At 43.0% G+C, this 23,963-nt stretch overlaps 1 protein-coding gene across 1 annotated transcript in view; it reads right to left on the bottom strand.

The window, feature by feature from the left end:
* The window catches only part of GRIN2D (glutamate ionotropic receptor NMDA type subunit 2D), a 699,139-nt gene that overhangs the window by 494,895 nt on the left and 180,281 nt on the right, over positions 1-23,963 (bottom strand). The window contains exon 3 of the mRNA XM_073571149.1: positions 20,820-20,934. Within this exon, the coding sequence (XP_073427250.1) occupies positions 20,820-20,934 (115 nt within the window). The remainder of the gene's footprint in view (positions 1-20,819; positions 20,935-23,963) is intronic.

Consider the following 23,963-nt stretch of genomic DNA (forward strand, 5'->3'; position numbering starts at 1 on the left):
CGGAGTATTAAACGCCGTCTTCCATTCATCCCCCTGCTTAATGCGGATAAGATTATACGCCCCCCTGAGGTCAAGCTTGGTAAACCAGCAAGCACCTCTAACTCTAGAGAATAGATCCGAAATCAGGGGTAACGGATACTGATATTTAATAGTAATTTTATTGAGGGCACGATAATCAATACAAGGCCTTAAAGAACCATCCTTTTTGGCCACAAAAAAAAAACCGGCACCTAAGGGTGAAGAGGATGGTCTAATATGACCCTTCTCCAACGCCTCCTTAATATAAGACCGCATAGCCTCGTGCTCGGGTACAGATAAATTGAAGAGCCGACCCTTGGGAAATTTACACCCCGGGCTAAGCAATCTCGGTAGCGAGATCGCTGCTGAGTCACAACTTTTGTGACGTAACAGCGATCTCACCGGCGAGATCGCTGTGTGTGACAGCGATCAGCTAGCAGCCCCCCTGCCGGTATCTCTGATCGCTGCAAGAAACCTCTGGACATTTCTTTGGTCGCTGGTCTCCCGCTGGCCAGCACGCATCGCTGTGTGTGACAGCGGGAGACCAGCGATCAGGTGTAAAAAAATAATAAAAAAAATAAAAAATATAGTTATTCTCACCTTCCGATGTCCCGTTCAGCCATCCTGCCTCTCTCCACGCTCCGGTCCCAGTGATCCTTTGCATGAATGACCGCGAGACTTTGTTATCCCGCGAGACCGTGACATCTCGCGGTCATTCGTGCAAAGAATCACTGAGACCGGAGCGTGGAGAGAGGCGGGATGGCTAAACGGGACGTCGGAAGGTGAGAATAACTATATTTTTTATTTTGATACTATTTTCTACAGCGATAGCCAGTGATGCCGGGCGCTCGGCATCGCTGTGCTGATCGCTGGTGAAGCTGTCTGTGTGACAGCTCACCAGCGATCACATAGCGACTTACCAGCGATCCTGACACCTTGATATCGCTGTCGGGATCGATGGTGAGTCGCTTAGTGTGACGGGGCCTTTAGTTCAATTGCACAGTCATAACTCCTATGAGGAGGCAAGGACGCAGACTCATTCTCACTAAATACATCATAAAAGTCCGCCAAATAGTCAGGAACATCATGCGACTGAGGAGAGGTGGAAAAAACCGGAGCCTCACTAAAGGCACACCGACAACCCCAACTCACCACAGACACAGATTTCCAATCCAAAACTGGATTATGAATTTGCAACCAGGGAAACCCCAGAACAACGGCATCATGCAGACCATGCAACACCAAAAATCTGCAATTTTCTTGATGGTCTGGGGCGACCCACATGACCACCTGGGTCCAAAACTGAGGTTTATTTTTAGCCAAAGGAGTAGCATCAATCCCCCTCAAAGGGATAGGCGCCTGCAGAGGTGTCATCGGAAATCCACAACGTTTAGCAAAATCCAAGTCCATTAGGTTTAGCGCTGCTCCCGAATCCACAAAAGCCTTGGCGGAAAATGTGGACAGGGAGCAGATCAGAGTAATTGCCAGAAGAAACTTAGGTTGAACACCACCAACAGAAAATGTGTGTGCAAAGCGTTTCTCTCGTTTAGGACAAACAGAAATAATATGTGAGGCATCTCCACAGAAAAAACACAGCTTATTACGCCTTCTGAACTCCTGACGTTGCGCCTTAGACAAAACTCTATCACATTGCATAGGTTCAGACGTCTGTTCAACCGGTGGCAACACCTCTCGTGCAATCCTGCGTTCACGTAAACGCCGATCAACCTGAATGGCTAATGACATAGAATCGTCCAGACCAGAGGGAACAGGAAATCCCACCATAGATACTTTTACGGCTTCTGACAAACCCTTCCGAAAGAGAACAGCCAAGGCATTATCATTCCAGGTAGTAAGGACCGCCCACTTTCGGAACTTTTGACAGTACAACTCTGCAGAATCTCGCCCCTGGTTCAATGCCAACAGGGTCTTTTCAGCCTGATCAATAGCATTAGGTTCGTCATACAACAACCCCAAAGCTTGAAGGAATGCGTTCACATTAGTCAGAATAGGATCATCTGGTTTCAAAGAAAACGCCCAATCCTGGGGATCGCCACGCAGCAAAGCAATGACAATTTTAACCTGCTGCGCAGAGCTCCCTGACGAGTTAGGCTTCAAGGCAAAAAATAATTTACAATTATTTTTGAAACTCAAAAATTTAGATCGATCCCCAAAAAATACATCAGGTGTAGGGATCTTTGGTTCAACAGCATGCGAACGAGCAAGGTAGGCGGAAATTCCCCGCACTTCCGCAGCGAGCTGCTCCACACGATCAGACAATTGCTTTATCTCCATTGATAGAAAAAAAAATTCCCCCTACGGCCTCAGAGATATAGAGGAAAGAATATACACACACTTTTTTTTTTAAAACACAATTCTTCCCTGCTATTGAGTACCCTAGGATCTGCGGTATGGCGGGTGATTCAGTTATGATTGAGTCACCGTAGGAGGCAAAAAACAGAAATGCTAGCTAAGTCCAGAAAACCAGAGAGGTTGGCAGCTATCGGATTGCAGACCCCTGATCCTATCACAACAACTAACAGTAGCCGTGGGGGGTTCCTACGATGCCCTAGACCCCTCGATCACAGCCGGAGAATTAAATAGGCCTAAAGAAAGAAAGGGGAAATCTAAACTGCCCCAGAGCAGACACCAAAGCAATAGGCAGCCCCCAACATATAATGACGGTGAAGCAAGATGAAAACACTAACACAGACAGAAAGATAGACTGAGCAAAGACGGGGCCCAAGCTAACTAGATAGGAAAGGACAGGAAGGCTGCTGTCTGCAATCCGTGAAAAACCCTATGAAAATAAGAGCCAACAGACTGACAGTGAAAAAGGCCCTGAAGACGCTAGGTGTTATGATTGAGTCACCGTAGGAGGCAAAAATAGTAATGCTAGCTAAGTCCAGAAAACCAGAGAAGTTGGCAGCTATCGGATTGCAGACCCCTGAACCTATCAACACAACTAGCAGTAGCCGTGGGGGGCTCCTACGATGCCCTAGGCCCCTCGATCACAGCCGGAGGACTAAATAGCCTAAAGACAGAAAGGGGAAATCTAAACTGCCCCAGAGCAGACCCCAAAGTAAAAGGCAGCCCCCAACATATAATGACGGTGAAGCAAGAAGAAAGAACAAAACACAGACAGAAAGATAGACTGAGCAAAGATGGGGCCCACGCTAGCTTAGATAGGAAAGGACAGGAAGGCTGCTGTCTGCAATCCGTGAAAAGCCCTATGAAAATAAGAGCCAACCAACTGACAGTAAAAAAGGCCCTGAAGACGCTAGGCTTTAAAAAAGCTATGTCAGTACTCAGGAATATTCTGAAGACAGAGCAACAGGCAAAAGGAGATTCAGCTAACCCCAGCAGGGAATGGCAGAATCCAGAAAAGCAAGGAAAACAAAACACTAATGCAAAAAGGCAAAGCAGAAATCTTAGCTTTAGATGAGCAGGAATCAGACTGGTTTCCTAGAAGTCCACAGAGAAATCACCCGTAGGCCAGAAGGGCGTCAGCAGCCTTATATCCAGTCATCAACTCCACTCAGCCAGTCATCATCATCAGCCCCAGGTGTTTGACAATCAGGCTCACTACCTTTCTTCACCAGAAGAGGGAGTTCCTCGGGCCTCAGCAGTGAAGGGGAAAATGAACTCACAACAGTACCTCCCCCTTGAGGAGGGGTCACCGAACCCTCAACCATGCCACCAGGGCGATCAGGGTGAGCCCGATGAAAGGCACGCACCAATCTTTTGGCATGAATATCAGAGGCAGAGACCCAGGAATTATCCTCCTGACCATAACCCTTCCACTTAACCAAATACTGGAGTCTCCGTCTAGCCAGACGGGAATCCAGTACTTTCTCTACCTCATATTCCATGTTACCTTCAACCAATACAGGGTCTGGAGGTGCAACCCCCGGAACAACAGGTTCAACAAACCTCTTCAACAAAGATTTATGGAACACATTATGGATTTTAAATGTGACAGGAAGAGCCAAACGAAAAGAGACCGGATTAATAATCTCCAAAATCTTGTAAGGTCCAATAAATCTAGGCTTAAACTTAGGAGGAGCCACCTTCATAGCAATATTTTTTGATGATAACCACACCATATCACCAACCTTAAATTGGGGACCAATGGTCCTATGCCGGTTGGAAAACCGCTGGGCCTTTTCCTGGGAGAGAGATAACTTATCCACCACTTGGTCCCAGATCTGCAGCATTCTCTCCACCACAGTGTCAACCCCTGGGCAGGCAGAGGGCTCCACCTGCCCTGAAGAAAATCGAGGATGAAACCCAAAGTTACAAAAAAAAGGAGACATCAAAGTGGCAGAACTAGCTCTATTATTTAAAGCAAATTCGGCCAAGGGCAAAAATGAAACCCAATCATCCTGATCAGCAGAAATAAAACATCTCAAATATGACTCCAAGGTCTGGTTTGTTCTCTCTGTCTGCCCATTGGTCTGAGGGTGAAAAGCAGAGGAGAAGGACAACTGAATTCCCAGCTTGGAACAGAAAGTTCTCCAAAATCTAGACACAAACTGGACTCCTCTGTCAGATACAATGTTCTCAGGAATCCCGTGCAAGCGAACCACCTGTTGTAAAAACAGGGGCACCAATTCAGAGGAAGACGGCAACTTAGGGAGTGGTACAAGATGAACCATCTTAGAGAACCTATCACAAATCACCCAAATAACAGTCATCCTTTGAGAGACATGCATATCAGAGATGAAATCCATTGAAATATGGGTCCATGGCCTCTTGGGGACAGGCAAAGGCATCAACAACCCACTAGAGCGAGAACACGATTTAGACCAGGAGCACGTCCCACAGGACTGCACAAAATTCCTGACATCACGAGACAAGGAGGGCCACCAAAAAGACCGGCTCACCAGATCTCTAGTACCAAAAATACCTGGATGACCAGCCAAAGCAGAGCAATGAACTTCAGACATCACTCTCTTTTTCCACTGGTCAGGAACATACAACTTTCCACTGGGACAACGCTCAGGTTTGTCCTCCTGGAACTCTTCCAGAGCACGTCTCAAATCGGGCGAGATGGCAGAAAGAACTACCCCTTCGCCTAAGATGGTAGCAGGCTTGGTCACCACAGGAGAATCAGCAAAGAAGCTCCTAGAGAGGGCGTCAGCCTTGACATTCTTAGTTCCAGGAAGAAAAGAAACCACAAAATCAAAACGTGTAAAAAACAAGGCCCACCTAGCCTGTCTAGGGTTCAAGCGCTTAGCCGACTCTAGGTAAATCAAATTCTTGTGGTCAGTGAGGACCACGACTTGATGCTTAGCTCCCTCCAACCAATGTCTCCACTCCTCAAATGCCCATTTCATGGCTAACAGTTCCCGATTCCCCACATCATAGTTATGTTCAGATGGAGAGAACTTTCGGGAAAAGAAAGCACAGGGATTCATTTTAGATGTTACAGGATCCTTTTGGGACAAAACAGCTCCTGCACCAATCTCAGAAGCATCCACCTCTATCTGGAACGGGAGTGAGACATCAGGTTGCCGCAAAACCGGGGCAGAGGTGAATCTTCGCTTCAGCTCCTGAAAGGAAGAAACAGCCTCCGGAGACCAATTTAACACATCAGCACCCTTTTTAGTCAAATCAGTCAATGACTTGGCAATACTAGAAAATTTTGCTATAAATTTCCGATAAAAATTAGCAAAACCCAAAAACTTCTGGAGGGCCTTCAAAGAAGTGGGCTGAACCCAATCGTAAATGGCCAGTACCTTGGCCGGGTCCATTTCAATAGTTGATGGGGACAAAATAAATCCCAAAAAAGAAATCCTCTGTACTCCAAAAAGGCATTTAGATCCTTTGACATACAGGGAATTCTCCCTCAAGATCCGGAACACAGTCCGAATATGTTCCACATGAGAATCCCAATCCTTGGAGAAGATCAAAATATCATCCAGATAGATAATCAAAAATTTATCGACAAAATCTCAGAAAATATCGTTCATGAAGCACTGGAAGACAGAAGGGGCATTAGTGAGCCCAAAAGGCATCACCAGGTACTCAAAATGTCCCTCTGGAGTATTAAACGCCGTCTTCCATTCATCCCCATGCTTAATGCGAATAAGATTATACGCCCCCTGAGGTCAAGCTTGGTAAACCAGCAAGCACCTTTAACTCTGGAGAATAGATCAGAAATCAGGGGTAACGGATACTGATATTTAACAGTAATTTTGTTGAGAGCACGATAATCAATACAAGGTCTTAATGATCCATCCTTTTTGGCTACAAAAAAAAACCCGGCACCTAAGGGTGATGAGGATGGTCTAATATGACCCTTCTCCAACGCCTCCTTAATATAGGATCGCATAGCCTCGTGCTCGGGTACAGATAAATTGAAGAGCCGACCCTTGGGAAATTTACACCCCGGGCTCAGTTCAATAGCACTGTCATAACTCCTATGAGGAGGCAGAGACACAGACTCATTCACACTAAATACATCATAAAAGTCCACCAAATAATCAGGAACATCCTGCGACTGAGGAGAGGTGGAAAACACCGGAGCCTCACTAAAGGCACACCGACAACCCCAACTCACCACAAACACAGATTTCCAATCCAAAACTGGATTGTGAATTTGTAACCAGGGAAACCCCAGAACAATAGTATCATGCAGATTATGTAACACAAAAAACCTGCAATTTTCTTGATGGTCTGGGGCGACCCACATTACCACCTGGGTCCAAAACTGAGGTTTATTTTTAGCCAAAGGAGTAGCATCAATCCCCCTCAAAGGGATAGGCGTCTGCAGAGGTGTCATCGGAAATCCACAACGTTTAGCAAAATCCAAGTCCATTAGGTTTAGAGCTGCTCCCGAATCCACAAAAGCCTTGGCAGAAAATGTGGACAGGGAGCAGATCAGAGTAATAGCCAGAAGAAACTTAGGTTGAACACCACCAACAGAAAACGTGTGTGCAAAGCGTTTCTCTCGTTTAGGACAGACAGAAATAATATGCGAGGCATCTCCACAGAAAAAACACAACTTATTACGCCTTCTGAACTCCTGACGCTGCTCTCTGGAAAAAACTCTATCACATTGCATAGGTTTAGACATCTGTTCAACAGGTGGCAACACTTCTCGTGCAGCTCTGCGTTCGCGTAAACGCCGATCAACCTGAATAGCTAAAGACATAGAATCGTCAAGACCAGAGGGAACAGGAAATCCCACCATAGTATCTTTTACGGCTTCTGACAACCCCTTCCGAAAGAGAGCAGCCAAGGCACTATCATTCCAGGTAGTAAGGACCGCCCACTTTCGGAACTTTTGACAGTACAACTCTGCAGAATCACGACCCTGGTTCAATGCCAGCAGGGTCTTTTCAGCCTGATCAATGGCATTAGGTTCGTCATACAACAACCCCAAGGCCTGAAAAAATGCGTTCACATTAGTCAGAATAGGATCATCTGGTTTCAAAGAAAACGCCCAATCCTGGGGATCGCCACGCAGCAAAGAGATGACAATTTTAACCTGCTGCATGGAGCTCCCTGACGAGTTAGGCTTCAAGGCAAAAAATAATTTACAATTATTTTTGAAATTCAAAAATTTAGACCGATCCCCAAAAAATACATCAGGTGTAGGAATCTTTGGTTCAGCAGCTTGTGAATAAGCAAGGTAGGCGGAAATTCCCCACACTTCCGCAGCGAGCTGCTCCACACGATCAGACAATTGCTTTATCTCCATTGAGAGAAAAAAAAATTCCCCCTACGGCCTCAGAGATATAGAGGAAAAAATATACACACTTTTTTTTTTTTTTTTTTTAATTAATACAATTCTTTCCTGCTATTGAGTACCCTAGAATCTGCGGTATGGCGGGTGATTCTGTTATGATTGAGTCACCGTAGGAGGCAAAAAATAGTAATGCTAGCTAAGTCCAGAAAACCAGAGAAGTTGGCAGCTATCGGATTGCAGACCCCTGAACCTATCAACACAGCTAGCAGTAGCCGTGGGGGGCTCCTACAATGCCCTAGGCCCCTCGATCACAGCCGGAGGACTACATAGCCTAAAGACAGAAAGGGGAAATCTAAACTGCCCCAGAGCAGACCCCAAAGTAAAAGGCAGCCCCCAACATATAATGACGGTGAAGCAAGAAGAAAGAACAAAACACAGACAGAAAGATAGACTGAGCAAAGATGGGGCCCACGCTAGCTTAGATAGGAAAGGACAGGAAGGCTGCTGTCTGCAATCCGTGAAAAGCCCTATGAAAATAAGAGCCAACCAACTGACAGTAAAAAAGGCCCTGAAGATGCTAGGCTTCAAAAAAGCTATGTCAGTACTCAGGAATATTCTGAAGACAGAGCAACAGGCAAAAGGAGATTCAGCTAACCCCAGCAGGGAATGGCAGAATCCAGAAAAGCAAGGAAAACAAAACACTAATGCAAAAAGGCAAAGCAGAAATCTTAGCTTTAGATGAGCAGGAATCAGACTGGTTTCCTAGAAGTCCACAGAGAAATCACCCGCAGGCCAGAAGGGCATCGGCAGCCTTATATCCAGTCATCAACTCCACTCAGCCAGTCATCATCATCAGCCCCAGGTGTTTGACAATCAGGCTCACTACCTTTCTTCACCAGAAGAGGGAGTTCCTCGGGCCTCAGTAGTGAAGGGGAAAATGAACTCACAACAGCTAGGCTTCAAAAAAGCTATGTCAGTACTCATTAATATTCTGGAAGGCTGCTGTCTGCAATCCGTGAAAAACCCTATGAAAATAAGAGCCTACAGACTGACAGTGAAAAAGGCCCTGAAGATGCTAGGCTTCAAAAAAGCTATGTCAGTACTCAGGAATATTCTGAAGACAGAGCAACCGGCAAAAGGAGATTCAGCTCACCCCAGCAGGGAATGGCAGAATCCAGAAAAGCAAGGAAAACAAAAACAAAACACAAATGCTAGCAGGCAAAGCAGAAAACTTAGCTTTAGAGGAGCAGGAATCAGACTGGTGTCCTAGAAGTCCACAGAGAAATCACCCGCAGGGCAGAAGGGCGTCGGTAGCCTTATATCCAGTCAGTGACTCCACTCAGCCAGTCATCCTCATTAGGCTCAGGTGCCTGATAATCAGGCTCATTACCTTCCTTTACCTGAATAGGGAGTTCACCAGACCTCAGTGACGAAGGGGAAAATGAACTCACAACACCAACCCATGGAACAAAACTCAGCCTTTCTGGTCAAAACAGGAACATAACAACAAAAGGAAAAACAACAATGCTGCAAAACAGTCCATATATTGCAGGCAGCACCCCGCTCTGGAGCAGTACAGGTTCAGTCTGTGCTCGACGAGCCATAAAGCCTGTGAAGACTCCTCTCTCCAGCCTAGCTGAACACCGACTCCATGTAGAGCTCGGTTATTTAAATCTAAGCCTGTGATTTCTCATCATATGATTGATCACATGATCATGACCTCACACAGGCCCTGGCAGGTCTGCCAGGGGAGATAAAGTGGACCTTCTCCCACCCGGTCTATGAAGGCCCTCATAAAACCAGCCCTTTTGTGCAGCTTAACCCTCACAACATGTAGTGCACTGGAGAAAAATGCTCTGGTTTCATATCACTGACACCGTTAAGCGCAGTGACACATATCTTCCTTCTACCACCCTGCCAGTGACTCTGTCACAATATATATATTTTGGAGAATATTTCCTTGGAAAACTATGTGTAAATGACATACATAATCACTCTATGTAACAGCTCATGTTAAAATTGAATTGAAATTGGACTGAATTTGCATGTAAATTGGATGTCATTCGGATGCTAGGTGATAAAAATCGCATTATACTCGCATTACACTTGCATGACACTCTTCCTCTTTTCTGGACCGATAGTGGACCATTTTTTATTACAGTGATGGGTATGAGCCCTTAGTGTGTTATTGAGAACAAAATTTTACTAAATGTAACAGGAACAGCAAAAAACAAGGCAGAGATGCCAAGAGACTACTGGTACCTATCTATATATTTCTTGGAAATGCACTAAGGTTAACACCTTCTGGGACCAAATATTTTAGCTACAGGACAGTTTTCTTTGGCAATGCCAAGAACACTCCTGGCATTGCGTTGTTGTCACTGATAGTAGAACAATTAGCACATGTAGAAAAGGTTTTTCTATCAGCTCCCAAACAGATGATACCCAAGGAAGCAGAAGTTTTCCACAACTCCTGCTACTTCTGAGGTTCTGCTCCAAGGGACATGTGCTTTTGACTGCTAATGAATCCTTCATCTCCAAATTATTAATAATTTTTTATCATGTGGAATGCTCTTTTCTAATATTGCTTTTTTATTTATCATGAAAGAGGCTCTGAGGGTAGCAGTCCCAATGCTTTCATTATTATCACTTTTTACAGTGTTGTATTTCTCTACGTTGTGCACATATTTTTATTATTCAAGTTCACTCAAATGAGTCAAAGAGAAGCCTAGCAATTTTTGTTTTGTGGTGATTTTTGGATGAGCCAATGAGTGACTTCTAAATGCTCATTCCCAAACATCCACTGGGATGATTTTTTATGGAAATCTACTAATCTATCAGTATGTTTTTGAAGTGAAAGAGGAAATAGAAGTAACTGAAGAAGACTTATGTAAACCTATGAGAATATACTTTAAATGTATAACTTAGCCAGAAATAAGATATTCTGTAGATCAGTTGCAATGGCTTCGAATATTCACTGTTGTGAATTCCCTGGCTCAAACTTTTGAGCCGAAGCTCCCCCTGCTCCGTTCGGTGGTTACTGGAGGTAGTGGAGCTGGCCAGATTGACAGAGGTCTGCCACTTGATGCTGATGATGACGATTTGAGATCTGGGGTTACTGATTGTAGTATTTAAGTCTGCAGACTTCCTTCAATCCCTGCTGGTGATTTCTTTCCTGTGCATTATGAGGTCTGATGTCTCCTGCTCTGATCCTGCATTGGTCAGCTAAGTGATTCAGCATCAGGATTCTGCAGAGTTATATTATCAAAAATTCCGAAAGTGGGCGGTCCTTACTAAATGGAAAGATAATGCCCTAGCAGCTCTCTTTCGGAAGGGTCTGGCAGAAACCGTAAAAGATATTATGGTGGGCTTTCCTGTCCTTTCTGGTCTTGACGACTCTATGTCATTAGCCATTCAAATTGATCGGCGTTTACGTGAACGTAAAACTACACGAGAGGCGGTGCCGCCTTTCGAACCATCTTCTGAACCTATGCAATGCGATAGGATTTTGTCTAGGGCACAACGTCAGGAGTTTAGAAGACGTAATAAGTTGTGTTTTTTTGTGGGGACGCCTCTCATACTATTTCTGTCTGCCCTAAATGAGAAAAGCATTTTGCTCACGCATTTGCGGTGGGCAGTATACAGCCTAAGTTCCTTTTGGCGATAACCTTGATCTGCTCCTTGTCTACATTTTCTGCTAAGACTTTTGTTGATTCAGGAGCAGCTTTGAATCTGATGGATTTTGACTTTGCCAAACATTGTGTTTTTCCCATGATACCCCTACGGATTCCTATCCCTTTGAGGAGTATTGATGCTACTCCTTTGGCGGAGAATAAACCCCAGTTTTGGACCCAGGTGATAATGCGGGTCGCCCCGGACCACCAAGAGAATTGTAAATTTTTGGTGTTGCACAATTTGCATTATACTATTGTTCTGGGTTTTCTTTGGTTGCAAACCCATAATCCTGTTTTGGATTGGAAATCTGTGTCTGTGGTGAGTTGGGGTTGTCAATGTGTTCTTAGTAACATTCATGTTTTCTCCACCTTTCCCCAGTCTCATGATATTCCTGATTATTTGGCTGATTTTTCTGATGTATTTAGTGAGAGTAAGTCTGCATCTTTGCCTCCTCAAAGGAGTTATGACTGTGCAATTGAGTTAATGCCCGGGTGTATATTTCCCAAGGGTCGGCTTTTCAACTTATCGGTACCTGAACATGATGCTATGCGATCCTATATTAGTCGTTGGAGAAGGGTCATATCAGACCATCCTCTTCACTTTTAGGTGCTGTCTTTTTTGTGGCCAAGAAAGATGGCTTATTAAGGCCATGTATTGACTATCGTTCCCTTAACAAAATCACTGTTAAATATCAGTACCTGTTACCCCTGATTTCTGATTCATTTTCCAGAGTTAAAAGTGCCTGTTGGTTTACTAAACTTGACCTCAGGAGGGCGTAGTATAATCTTATTCCCATCAAGCACGGGGATGAATGGAAGTCGGAGTTTAATACCCGGTGGGACATTTTGAGTACCTTTTGGGCTCACTAATGCCCCTTCCGTCTTCCAATCTTTTATGAACAATATTTTCATGGACTTTGTGGATAAGTTTTTAAACATTTATCTGGATGATATTTTGATCTTTTCCAGTAATTGGGATTCTCATGTGGAACATGTCCAGACTGTGTTCTGGATTTTGAGGGAAAATACTCTGTATGTTAAGGGATCGAAGTGTCTCTTTGGTGTACAGTGGATTTCATTTTTGGGATTCATTTAGTCCACGTCTGCTATTGAAATGGACCCGGCCAAGGTACAGGCCATTTATGATTGGGTTCAGCCCACTTCTTTGAAGGCTCTCCAGAAGTTTTGGGGTTTTGCTAATTTCTACTGTAAATTTGTAAGTAATTTTTCTGGTATTGTTAAACCACTGACTGATTTGACCAAAAAGGGCACCGATGAGGTGAATTGGTCTCCAGAGGCAGTCTCGGCATTTCAGGAGCTTAAGCGGAGATTCACTTCTGCTCCTGTTCTACGGCAACCTGATGTCTCACTCCCAATTCAGGTGGAGATAGATGCTTCTGAGATTGGTACAGGAGCCGTTTTGTCCCAAAGAGATCGGGTAACTTCTAAGATGAATCCCTGTGCCTTCTTTTCTTGAAAATTTTCCCCAGCTGAACATAACTATGACATGGGGAATCAGGAATTGTTGGCCATGAAATGGGCATTTGAAGAGTGGAGACATTTGTTGGAGGGAGCTAGACATCAAGTTGTGGTCCTCACCGACCACAAGAATTTGATTTATCTTGAATCAGCCAAACGCTTGAATCCTAGACAGGCTAGTTGGGCCTTGTTTTTCACGTGTTTTAATTTTGTGGTCTCCTTTCTTCCAGGCAATAAGAATGTTAAGGCGGACGCCCTTTCTAGGAGTTTCTTTGCGGATTCTCTTGATGTGACCGAGCCTACTACCATTCTAAATGAGTGTGCAGTTCTTTCCGTCATCTCTCCTGATTTGAGACGTGCCCTGGAGGAATTTCAGGAGGATAAACCTGAAGGATGCCCTATGGGAAAATTGTATGTCCCTGACCAGTGGAGGAAAAGAGAAATGTCTGAAATTCATTGCTCCGCGTTGGCTGGTCATCCAGGTATCTTAGGCACCAGAGATTTGGTGAGTCGGTCTTTTTGGTGGCCTGCCTTATCTTGTGATGTCAGGAATTTTGTGCAGTCCTGTGGGACTTGTTCTCGGTCCAAGCCCTGTTCTCGTGCTAGTGGTTTGATGATGCCCCTGCCAGTGCCCAGGAGGCCATTGAACCATATCTCAATTGATTTATATCTCTGATCTCCCTGTCTCTCAGAGAATGACTGTTATTTGGGTGATCTGTGATAGATTTTCTAAGATGGTCCATCTTGTACCACTCCCAAAGTTGCCATCTTCTTCTGAGTTGGTGCCCGTGTTTTTACAACAAGTGGTTCGTCTGCACGGGATTCCTGAGAACATTGTGTCGGACAGAGGAGTCCAGTTTGTTTCCAGATTTTGGAGAGCTTTTTGTTCCAAACTGGGAATTCAGTTGTCTTTCTCCTTTGCATTTCATCCTCAGACCAATGGGCAGACAGAGAGAACAAACCAGACTTTGGAGTCCTATTTGAGATGTTTCATATCTGCTGATCAGGATAATTGGGTCTCATTTTTACCCTTGGCCGAATTCGTGCTATACAATAGGGCTAGTTCTGCCACTTTGATGTCTCCTTTCTTTTGTAACTTTGGGTTTCATCCTCGATTTTCTTCAGGGCAAGTGGAAGCTTCTGCTTGCCCAGGTGTGGATTCTGTGGTATAGAGAATGCAGTAGATTTGGGACCAAGTAGTGGATAAGTTGTCCCACTCTCAGGAGAAGGCCCAACGGTTTGCCAACTGGCATAGGACCATTGGTCCCCGGTTTAAAGTGGGTGATATGGTTTGGCTGTCCTCAAAAAAAATTCCCATGAAGGTTGCATCTCCAAAATTCAAGCCAAGGTTTATTGTACCTTATAAGATTTTTAAAATCCTTAATCCTTAATCCGTTTCTTTCCATTTGTCTCTTACAGTTACGTTTAAGATTCATAATGTTTTTCATAAATCTTTGTTGAAAAGGTTTGTGGAGCCAGTAGCTCCCATGGCGGCGCCCCTTGACCCTGTACTGGTTAAGGGTAATTTGGAGTATGAGGTAGAGAAGATATTGGATTCTCATCTGGCTAGACGGAGACTTCAGTACTTGGTCAAGTGGAAGGGTTATGGCCAGGAGGATAATTCTTGGGTCTCTGCTGATGATGATAATGATTGGAGATCTGGGGTTACTGATTGGAGTATTTAAGTCTGCAGACTTCCTTCAATCCCTGCTGGTGATTTCTTTCCTGTGCATTTGAGGTCTGATGTCTCCTGCTCTGATCCTGCATTGTTCAGCTAAGTGATTTATTTGCTAATCCTTTGCATCTGATCTGGTTTGGTCTATCTCTGTTTGTTGTGCGGGTTCAGCTTGCTTCTGCTGGGGGCTGTGCTGGACCACCGCTCCATATGTTACTGCTTGTATCGGTTTGTTCAATCCCCTGTTACATTGGTCTCTTTTGCTTTGCTTCCAGTTATTACCGAAGTGCTGATATAGTGGGGGCGAAGCAGTGTGACTTCAGTGTTTTTTTGTACATCAGATGTGTTGGATTTTTCAGGTTTTTTGGCATGATTGCAGACAGTGTCTATCCTTTCCTATCCTGTCTAGTCAGTTTGGGCCCCATCAATTGCTCCATCTATTTTTCTGCCTGCGTTTGTGTTTCATCTTGTCTCACTGACAATATATGGTTGGGGGCTATCTATTCCTTTTGGGGTCTGCTCCGGGGCAGTTTAGATTTCACCTTTCTTGCTTTAGGCTTAGAATTTTTGGTAGATTAGTTAATCAACCATAAGGATAGTGGGAGATGCATAAGGTTTCCAGATGTTTCCAGATGTTTTTGGCTGATTCATCAATTGCAATTTTGTCCCTCCTCTGAAATGATTTTATGTGTGCTAGACATTTTTCTGCAAATTTTGTGCCATTTAGTGAAAATGTGCATTTTTTTAGCGAAAAAAGTCACAAACAAAAATATATAAATATCGATTTTAAGTAGAAAATATTTTAAGTATAAAATATAACATTTTTTTATACTGCTCAAATTTCATGAACCACTTTGATAAAGTTAGCTAAATAAATCAGCAAATGCTACAAGGCAAAAAAGAATAGTGATGCAAAAAAATTGATGAATTGGGGCCTATTGTGCCTAATTGTATTAGCATTAATGGTGGTTTCTGGGGTTTTAAACATTTTTTCTTATGGGACTAAAAACCTATATGAAATTAGTTGCAATATTCTTTTCAGTGCACAGTGACAGTGCACTCCCTTGTTAGCTCTAATAAGAATTGACAAGCTAACATGAGAGAGCAACGTCAGTTCCTGAAGTAAACACCACTTTTGTGGGCAGGACCTGTCTCTGCTCCCTGCATTCTATCCTTACAATGTGCACTGACAGTAAGCAGGTGAGGGAGCACACTGTCACTGTGCATTGAAAAGAATATTGTAGTGACAAGAGAAATTGTATTGAGCATAGGTCAGAATTGACAACCGATGAATGCTTTGCAGAGCAGGGACTAGCTCAGCTCCTGAAATAGATGTCACTGATCACACTTTATTTCACTGTGAGAACAGAGGCTGTGTCAGTGACTGCAGTCTCTGGCCCTAATGACATCCCATTTGAGTATCCCAGCATGCACTGGAGATTCTCAAAAGAGGCGTCATCAAAGGAAAAGTTGGTAAAAAAAAGTTGTTAGGTAGTTTACAGAAGGGACTTTTCAATTAAAGCATATTAGAAAAGCTATTAGATTATTCCAATAAATAGATTGATTTAGGATGAAAATCAATATTAGTTTTTGACCGCCACTTTGAAGAAAAAAATATGAATAGAGTCGAATTTAGCAGACAGCAGAAGAGAGAAGTAATATAAAACCCAGTGCAAAATCATGGAGTTGCCAAACAAGCACACAAGTGGAAACATAGGGAGCATATGGTCCTCCCTCATAGGGACGTACCACTTGAATCCAGAGTTAGTAAAATGAAGGTAATTATTCTCAACCTTCACTCTGTAAAGGGCATGTTATCTTTTCCTTGACTACTATAATACACAGCCTCCAGTCTCAATCCAATCTCAATCTCAGCTCACTATGCATTATTAAACGTGACTGAGCGTAGACGGTTCCTAGTAAAATGCATGCAGAAAGAGCACAAATAGATGTTTATAAATTATATACACAAAACAGAAGATAGACCATGATAAATACAACTTGGTTGCCTAGTACTTGTCTGAAAAATGGGAAAGAACACTGCTAAAAGACTGCATATCAATTTTATGAGTCAATTACAACCATTCTCATTTAACATGTCTGGTATTGATAGGCTGTCCTTGAGAACATTTGAACCTGTGTCATTTACTTGAATCTGGGGCCATTGAAAAACTAAATATTCTACAACTGCTAACACAAATAGGAGACAAGGATATTCACCTTGGTCTATGCTAACCCCATTTGATCCTAATTTTAATAAATCATGTTAAAAGGTTTATATCACTCACAAAATATCCTTCAGATATGTAATAAATGTATGATCAGTAAAGGTCTCAATCCTCTTCCGCAAAAATATGAATGCATGTATGACCATTGTTTCATTCATTTTTTATGTTAGTGGTGGGCATACATGGGTGTTACTTTTCCTATAGGTTTATAGAAGCAAATGGAATTATTGTCATGAATGGGTACTGACTAGAGTTGAGCGATACCATCCGATACTTCAAAGTATCGTATCGGATGGTATCGGCCGATCTTTAAAAAAAGTATCGGTATCGCCGATTCCGATACCGGAAGTCCCATTCAAGTCTATGGGACTTCCGGTATCGGAATAAGAAAAACCCTTTCCTGCCCTTGTACAGCCTCTCTGGGGTCTGTACGGGCCTTTCGGGGGGCTGTGCCGGCCTGCCAGGGGGTCTGTGCAGGCTCCGGTGGTCTGTGCCGGCCTGCCGGTGGTCTGTGCAGGCTCCGGGGGGCTGTGCCGGCCTGCCGGGGGGCTGTGCCGGCCTGCCAGGGGGTCTGTGCAGGCTCCGGTGGTCTGTGCCGGCCTGCCGGTGGTCTGTGCAGGCTCCGGGGGGCTGTGCCGGCCTGCCGGGGGGCTGTGCCGGCCTGCCGGGGGGCTGTGCCGGCCTGCCGGTGGTCTGTGCAGGCTCCGGGGATCTGTGCAGGCATCGTCCGATGGGACTACAAGTCCCATCGGGCGATGCCTGCTACCATGACAGTGATTGACACATTAGCCAATGATGGGACAGTAGTAGTCCCATCATCCGGCTAATGTGTTAAATGTAAAAAAAAAAAAAAAAAAAAAATTACATGCTACATTCATACTACATACTACATACATGCTACATTCATACTACATACTACATACATACTACATATATACTACATGCATGCTACATATATACTACATGCATGCTACATACATACTACATATATACTACATGCATGCTACATACATACTACATATATACTACATGCATGCTACATACATACTACATGCTACATGCATGCTACATACATACTACATACATGCTACATATATACTACATACATACTACATATATACTACATGCATGCTACATATATACTACATGCATGCTACATACATACTACATATATACTACATGCATGCTACATACATACTACATGCTACATGCATGCTACATACATACTACATACATGCTACATATATACTACATACATACTACATATATACTACATGCATGCTACATATATACTACATGCATGCTACATACATACTACATATATACTACATGCATGCTACATACATACTACATGCTACATGCATGCTACATACATACTACATACATGCTACATATATACTACATACATACTACATATATACTACATACATACCACATACATACTACATGCATGCTACATATATACTACATGCATGCTACATACATACTACATATATACTACATGCATGCTACATACATACTACATGCTACATGCATGCTACATACATACTACATACATGCTACATATATACTACATACATACTACATATATACTACATGCATGCTACATATATACTACATACATACTACATATATACTACATGCATGCTACATATATACTACATACATACTACATATATACTACATACATGCTACATATATACTACATGCTACATACATACCACATACATACTACATACATGCTACATATATACTACATGCATGCTACATACATACTACATATATACTACATGCATGCTACATACATACTACATGCTACATGCATGCTACATACATACTACATACATACTACATGCTACATACATACCACATATATACTACATACATACAATACATTCATACAATACATACATAGACATACAGTACATATAACATAGAGTAACATACTTACCAATACTTGTCACATTGTTCCCCGAAGCCATTGTCGTCTACGGAATAAATATTAACATAACAAACCACAAAAATACTCACCCACGATCCGAAGCAGTCCACGAGTGTGTCCCACGACGATCTTGGGTAGAGAACTGCAGCATCAGCTGATGCTGCCGTTCTCTACGGGCTGCAGGAATCCAATGACGGAAGGTAGGTATCCTTCCGCACTGTATTCCTCCGCCACTTAAAAAAAAAAAAGTCCCTAGTCTCACTTTATGCCATTGCTGTGTGGGAATTTCCCACACAGCAATGGCATAAAGTGAGACTAGGGACTTTTTTTTTTTTAAGTGGCGGAGGAATACAGTGCGGAAGGATACCTACCTTCCGTCATTGGATTCCTGCAGCCCGTAGAGAACGGCAGCATCATCTGATGCTGCAGTTCTCTACCCAAGATCGTCGTGGGACACACTCGTGGACTGCTTCGGATCGTGGGTGAGTATTTTTGTGGTTTGTTATGTTAATATTTATTCCGGAAAGACAATGGCTTCGGGGAACAATGTGACAAGTATTGGTAAGTATGTTACTCTATGTTATATGTACTGTATGTCTATGTATGTATTGTATGAATGTATTGTATGTATGTAGTATATATGTGGTATGTATGTAGCATGTAGTATGTATGTAGTATGTATGTAGCATGCATGTAGCATGTAGTATGTATGTAGCATGCATGTAGTATATATGTAGTATGTATGTAGCATGCATGTAGCATGTATGTAGTATGTATGTGGTATGTATGTAGCATGTAGTATATATGTAGCATGCATGTAGTATATATGTAGTATGTATGTAGTATGTATGTAGCATGTATGTAGTATATATGTAGTATGTATGTAGTATATATGTAGCATGCATGTAGTATATATGTAGTATGTATGTAGTATATATGTAGCATGCATGTAGTATATATGTAGTATGTATGTAGTATATATGTAGCATGTATGTAGTATGTATGTAGCATGCATGTAGCATGTAGTATGTATGTAGCATGCATGTAGTATGTATGTAGCATGCATGTAGTATATATGTAGCATGCATGTAGTATGTATGTGGTATGTATGTAGCATGTAGTATATATGTAGCATGTAGTATGTATGTAGTATGTATGTAGTATGTATGTAGCATGCAGTATGTATGTAGTATGTATGTAGTATGTATGTAGTATGTATGTAGTATATATGTAGTATGTATGTAGCATGCATGTAGTATGTATGTAGCATGTATGTAGTATATATGTAGTATGTATGTAGCATGTAGTATGTATGTAGTATTTTTTTTTTTTTTTTTAACATTTAACACATTAGCCGGATGATGGGACTACTACTGTCCCATCATTGGCTAATGTGTCAATCACTGTCATGGTAGCAGGCATCGCCCGATGGGACTTGTAGTCCCATCGGACGATGCTTGCACAGACCCCCGGACATCAGCACAGCCCCCCGGCAGGCCGGCACAGCCCCCCGGCAGGCCGGTACAGACCCCCACAGGGTGCACAGCCCCCCGGCAGGCCGGCACAGCCCCCCGGCAGGCCGGTACAGACCCCGGGCAGTCCACACAGCCCCCCGGCAGGCCGGCACAGCCCCCCGGCAGGCCGGCAGAGACCCCCGGAAGGCCCGAAATGACGGCGCATCATGATGCGCACACACCGCGCATCATGATGACGTCAGGCCGTCAATCAACTGAACTTCCGATTCCGATGCCGAATTCCGATATTGAAAAAATATCGGAAGTCGGTATCGGAATTCCGATACAGCAAGTATCGGCCGATACCCGATACTTGCGGTATCGGAATGCTCAACACTAGTACTGACACTTAATTGACATAGGAGACACTAGTACCCTCCATTATTAGGATCAGTTGGTGCCCCAGTGTTTGAACCCAAACCAACCATCCATGGATTAGGTGATACATCTTGCTAAGGTAACCCCTTTATTAGTCACAGGAAAATGAAAAAGTAAAGGAACTAATACTTATTGAAAAGATTTATGATTAAAACAAATCAGCCATTTTTGCATAAAGATTTAGTTCAAGGCACACGAAAACCAAGGGCACTTACCACCTCCCAGCTCCTTTCCTTGTTAAGAGCAATCACTACAAGTGCAGGATTGATGAGGTACCCATCTTCATTAAATGAGAAGTCCTTTCCTCCCCAGGAGATGTTCATGAAATATCTGTTAAGAGAGCATGCCAATCTCTGTAAATCACAGTGGTAAGGTTCTACATGTGGTCTCCTACTCTAGTGTCCTTATGGTTGATTAACTAATCTACCAAAAATTGTACAAAAATAGCAATTTATATATCTGACTGCCCAAAGTTATAAATCTGACCACAATTCTAAATGATAGTTCAAATTGTCAAACTAGTGTCTGGAAGTTGAAGTTGCCTTCCTTCGTTCTTAATCTTAATCTTTTGCATAATATAGTAGATGCATGACATTTCATATAACAGGCAAAGAAAGCCAGGAACAACTTAAAGAGAACCTACTAGTACAAAGATCTGGTCATGGGCCATAGTCAGAGGTTAAACTAGACCAACTGGCTTCTCATAGTGCCGCTGAAGGTGATTGACAGGTGTCTTCGACGGGAGAGAGACTTTTCAATCACCTGCAGTGGTGCTGGAAAAAGCAGACCAATGGTGGTACCAAACTAGTCTGGTCTCTGACTATGGTCACCAAATGGATATCTAAAATATATTTTCTCTAAAACACTGGAGCATTTTTGAGAATAAATGACCTGATAAATGATCAGATTCATGCTGCCTGATTGTAAAGATCTCTGTTTATTGTCTGTGAACAGGCACATTCTTCAATGTCTACAGGTCAAGACAGTATGTATCATGCTTATAAATTTAATTTTAATGGATGGTCTTTGTACCTCAGGTTACCTTTGTTAAAAATACAAACATTATAAATGACAAAATCCTGGCTTACCTTAGAGATTTGTGACCTAGGTAGTTGCACAGTGGACATTGAAAATCATTATTGAAGAGCAGTGACTGATCCTAATTCGCTGCCCACCCTCGAGTTTACATTCCTTTTCCTATACATTGCAGTAAAGATATGGAGAGATTCTCCGGACTAAACTACATGCCCAATTTATTTATTGGGCAGTGCTATTTAGATACTGTAGAGTGCACAATTCTAGTCTCTTTTGTCTCATTCACGTCTGATTTTCTCACATAAGTGAAAACTGGACCGATTATTTTGATCAGACTGTGATCAGTGTTTGGTCAGAGTGTGGTCTGAGTATTATCAGTTTTTCTCATAAGTGGAGAAAGAAAATTTCTCCACCTTCTCTTTATGGATAGTTCGTGAAAATTAGATGTCATCTGAATGCGGTCCAATTTTTTCATAAACCAATAGACATGAAATGCTGATTTTGATCCAACCATCTGATCAAAATTAGACAAGTCTCCTTAATTTTCTGTGGAGAAAATCACAGCCATGTGAATGGCCTCAGACTATCACAGTGCTATCAGTGAAAAATACAGATAGCGCTCGTATGCGAAAAATAAATATCTGAATGAGATGTCAGACAATGTATTATACCATAAGGGCAGGGCATGCACAGAGATTACAGCCCATTAAAGCTGTATTTAAACTGGCCGATAATCAGGAAATGAGCATTCCTACAAGTTTTTGGTCCCCATTATCAGGATGTCAAAACAGTCACCACAAGTTTGACTGAAGCATTTTTTCATTAGATGAAATTATATTTTAAGCTTGATTGAAAGTCATCATTCTCGGCAGCACATGTTCTTGTATGAACTGGACATGTGCTGCAGAGAGCAATATTATTCTATGCACACAGAATAACCATATTAGCAATTTTTCTGTGCCAATAGAATTGTCTGGACGGCATGTCTAAACATGATAAACATCTTGTATGTAGTCGATCAAAGGTCATTTAATGTCCGCGATTGGACAATGTCAATACAGTCTATGGCCACATTCACACATCAGTATTTGGTAGGTATATGTAAGCAAAAAACAGGAGTGCAAGAATCAGAGAAGAAGTTTAAAAAATATTTGCACTCCGTCTACATTTTGAAACACTACTGGTTATATCATGTGAACATGGCCTAAATCAACAGAAGGGTTACTCTTGGTACATACAGAAGTAGACCCGGACTATTGCATTAGAGCACATGTTGTTAGGCGCTGGGATTCTCCCAGTGCACAGGATTGATCCCAAGCCTTGTCTGGCGCAGTGGTATTCCATTCAGGCTCGGCCACTGGGATGACTGCTCAGCACAGACTCTGGCCCCAGTGCCTTGCCCAGGCTCATGCTATGTGTAGTTGCTGCTGGCTCTCCAGCTAAGCCTATGGTTACTACTGCTTTACAAGTGCAGTGTTGGGCTCTGGAGCTTAATCCAGATTTCACCCTACTGAGCATGATGTGGCTCCTTCTCATTGGTGCTCGGGTGTCAGCTGCTCTGGTGATGTGGCAGCTTCAGATTTGTCCACAGACAAGGTCCTGTATGTCTGGACTTGAGCTTAAGGTATAAAAGGCTCTCAATGGTGCCCCCCTGTGTGCTAGTATCATTTGCATTTGTGATTGTGTGTGGATACACTACCACTCTGTGAGCACATGTGTGTGGGCCACTCTTATAGCGGTGATTGTGTGTCTAGGCAGGCAGTGTAGGATGGGAACTCCCACTTGGCTCAGCATCTGACTTCGGGCGTCTAAAGTCGCATGTGCAGTTGCACAACTGAGTGTAAGAGCGAGCGCAACCACCAGCCCAGACTACCCAGAGGGAAGCGATAGGGACCTCACCTAGCATTATATTTGCTGTATTCTTGTGATGGTTAACAGGGTATAGCACTCAGTGTTCTGCTGTATGTTACCGCTCTGTGGAATAACAGGGCTTCTAACTTAGTTTTCTGTTCACACAGTGTTAACACTGTGTCTTTTGATTGCTGCTTTGCTGCCTTTAGCTCACCATTGTTCACATTAGCTGCAGTCTTACATCTCTGCACGGTGGACCCCGGGTTGCGAAGGCACTTTATTATTATATTTTATTTAGTGCCTTCCGCCAACCCTAACAACAGGGTCTATCAGACCTCTAAAAATTTGGTTCCCAAAATCAGGTAATCTTTTCTTGTAAACCATAAAACAAAACAGCAAATAACTGAAAAAAGTTGCACTCCCTTATCAATACGAAACGGAAGTGTCCAGAGCAACTTATAGTGTAAAGCGAG

The sequence above is a fragment of the Dendrobates tinctorius genome, unplaced genomic scaffold (assembly GCF_039654945.1).
Source record: "Dendrobates tinctorius isolate UK_male_01 unplaced genomic scaffold, ASM3965494v1 ptg000028l, whole genome shotgun sequence".
NCBI classification, from domain to species: Eukaryota; Metazoa; Chordata; class Amphibia; order Anura; family Dendrobatidae; genus Dendrobates; species Dendrobates tinctorius.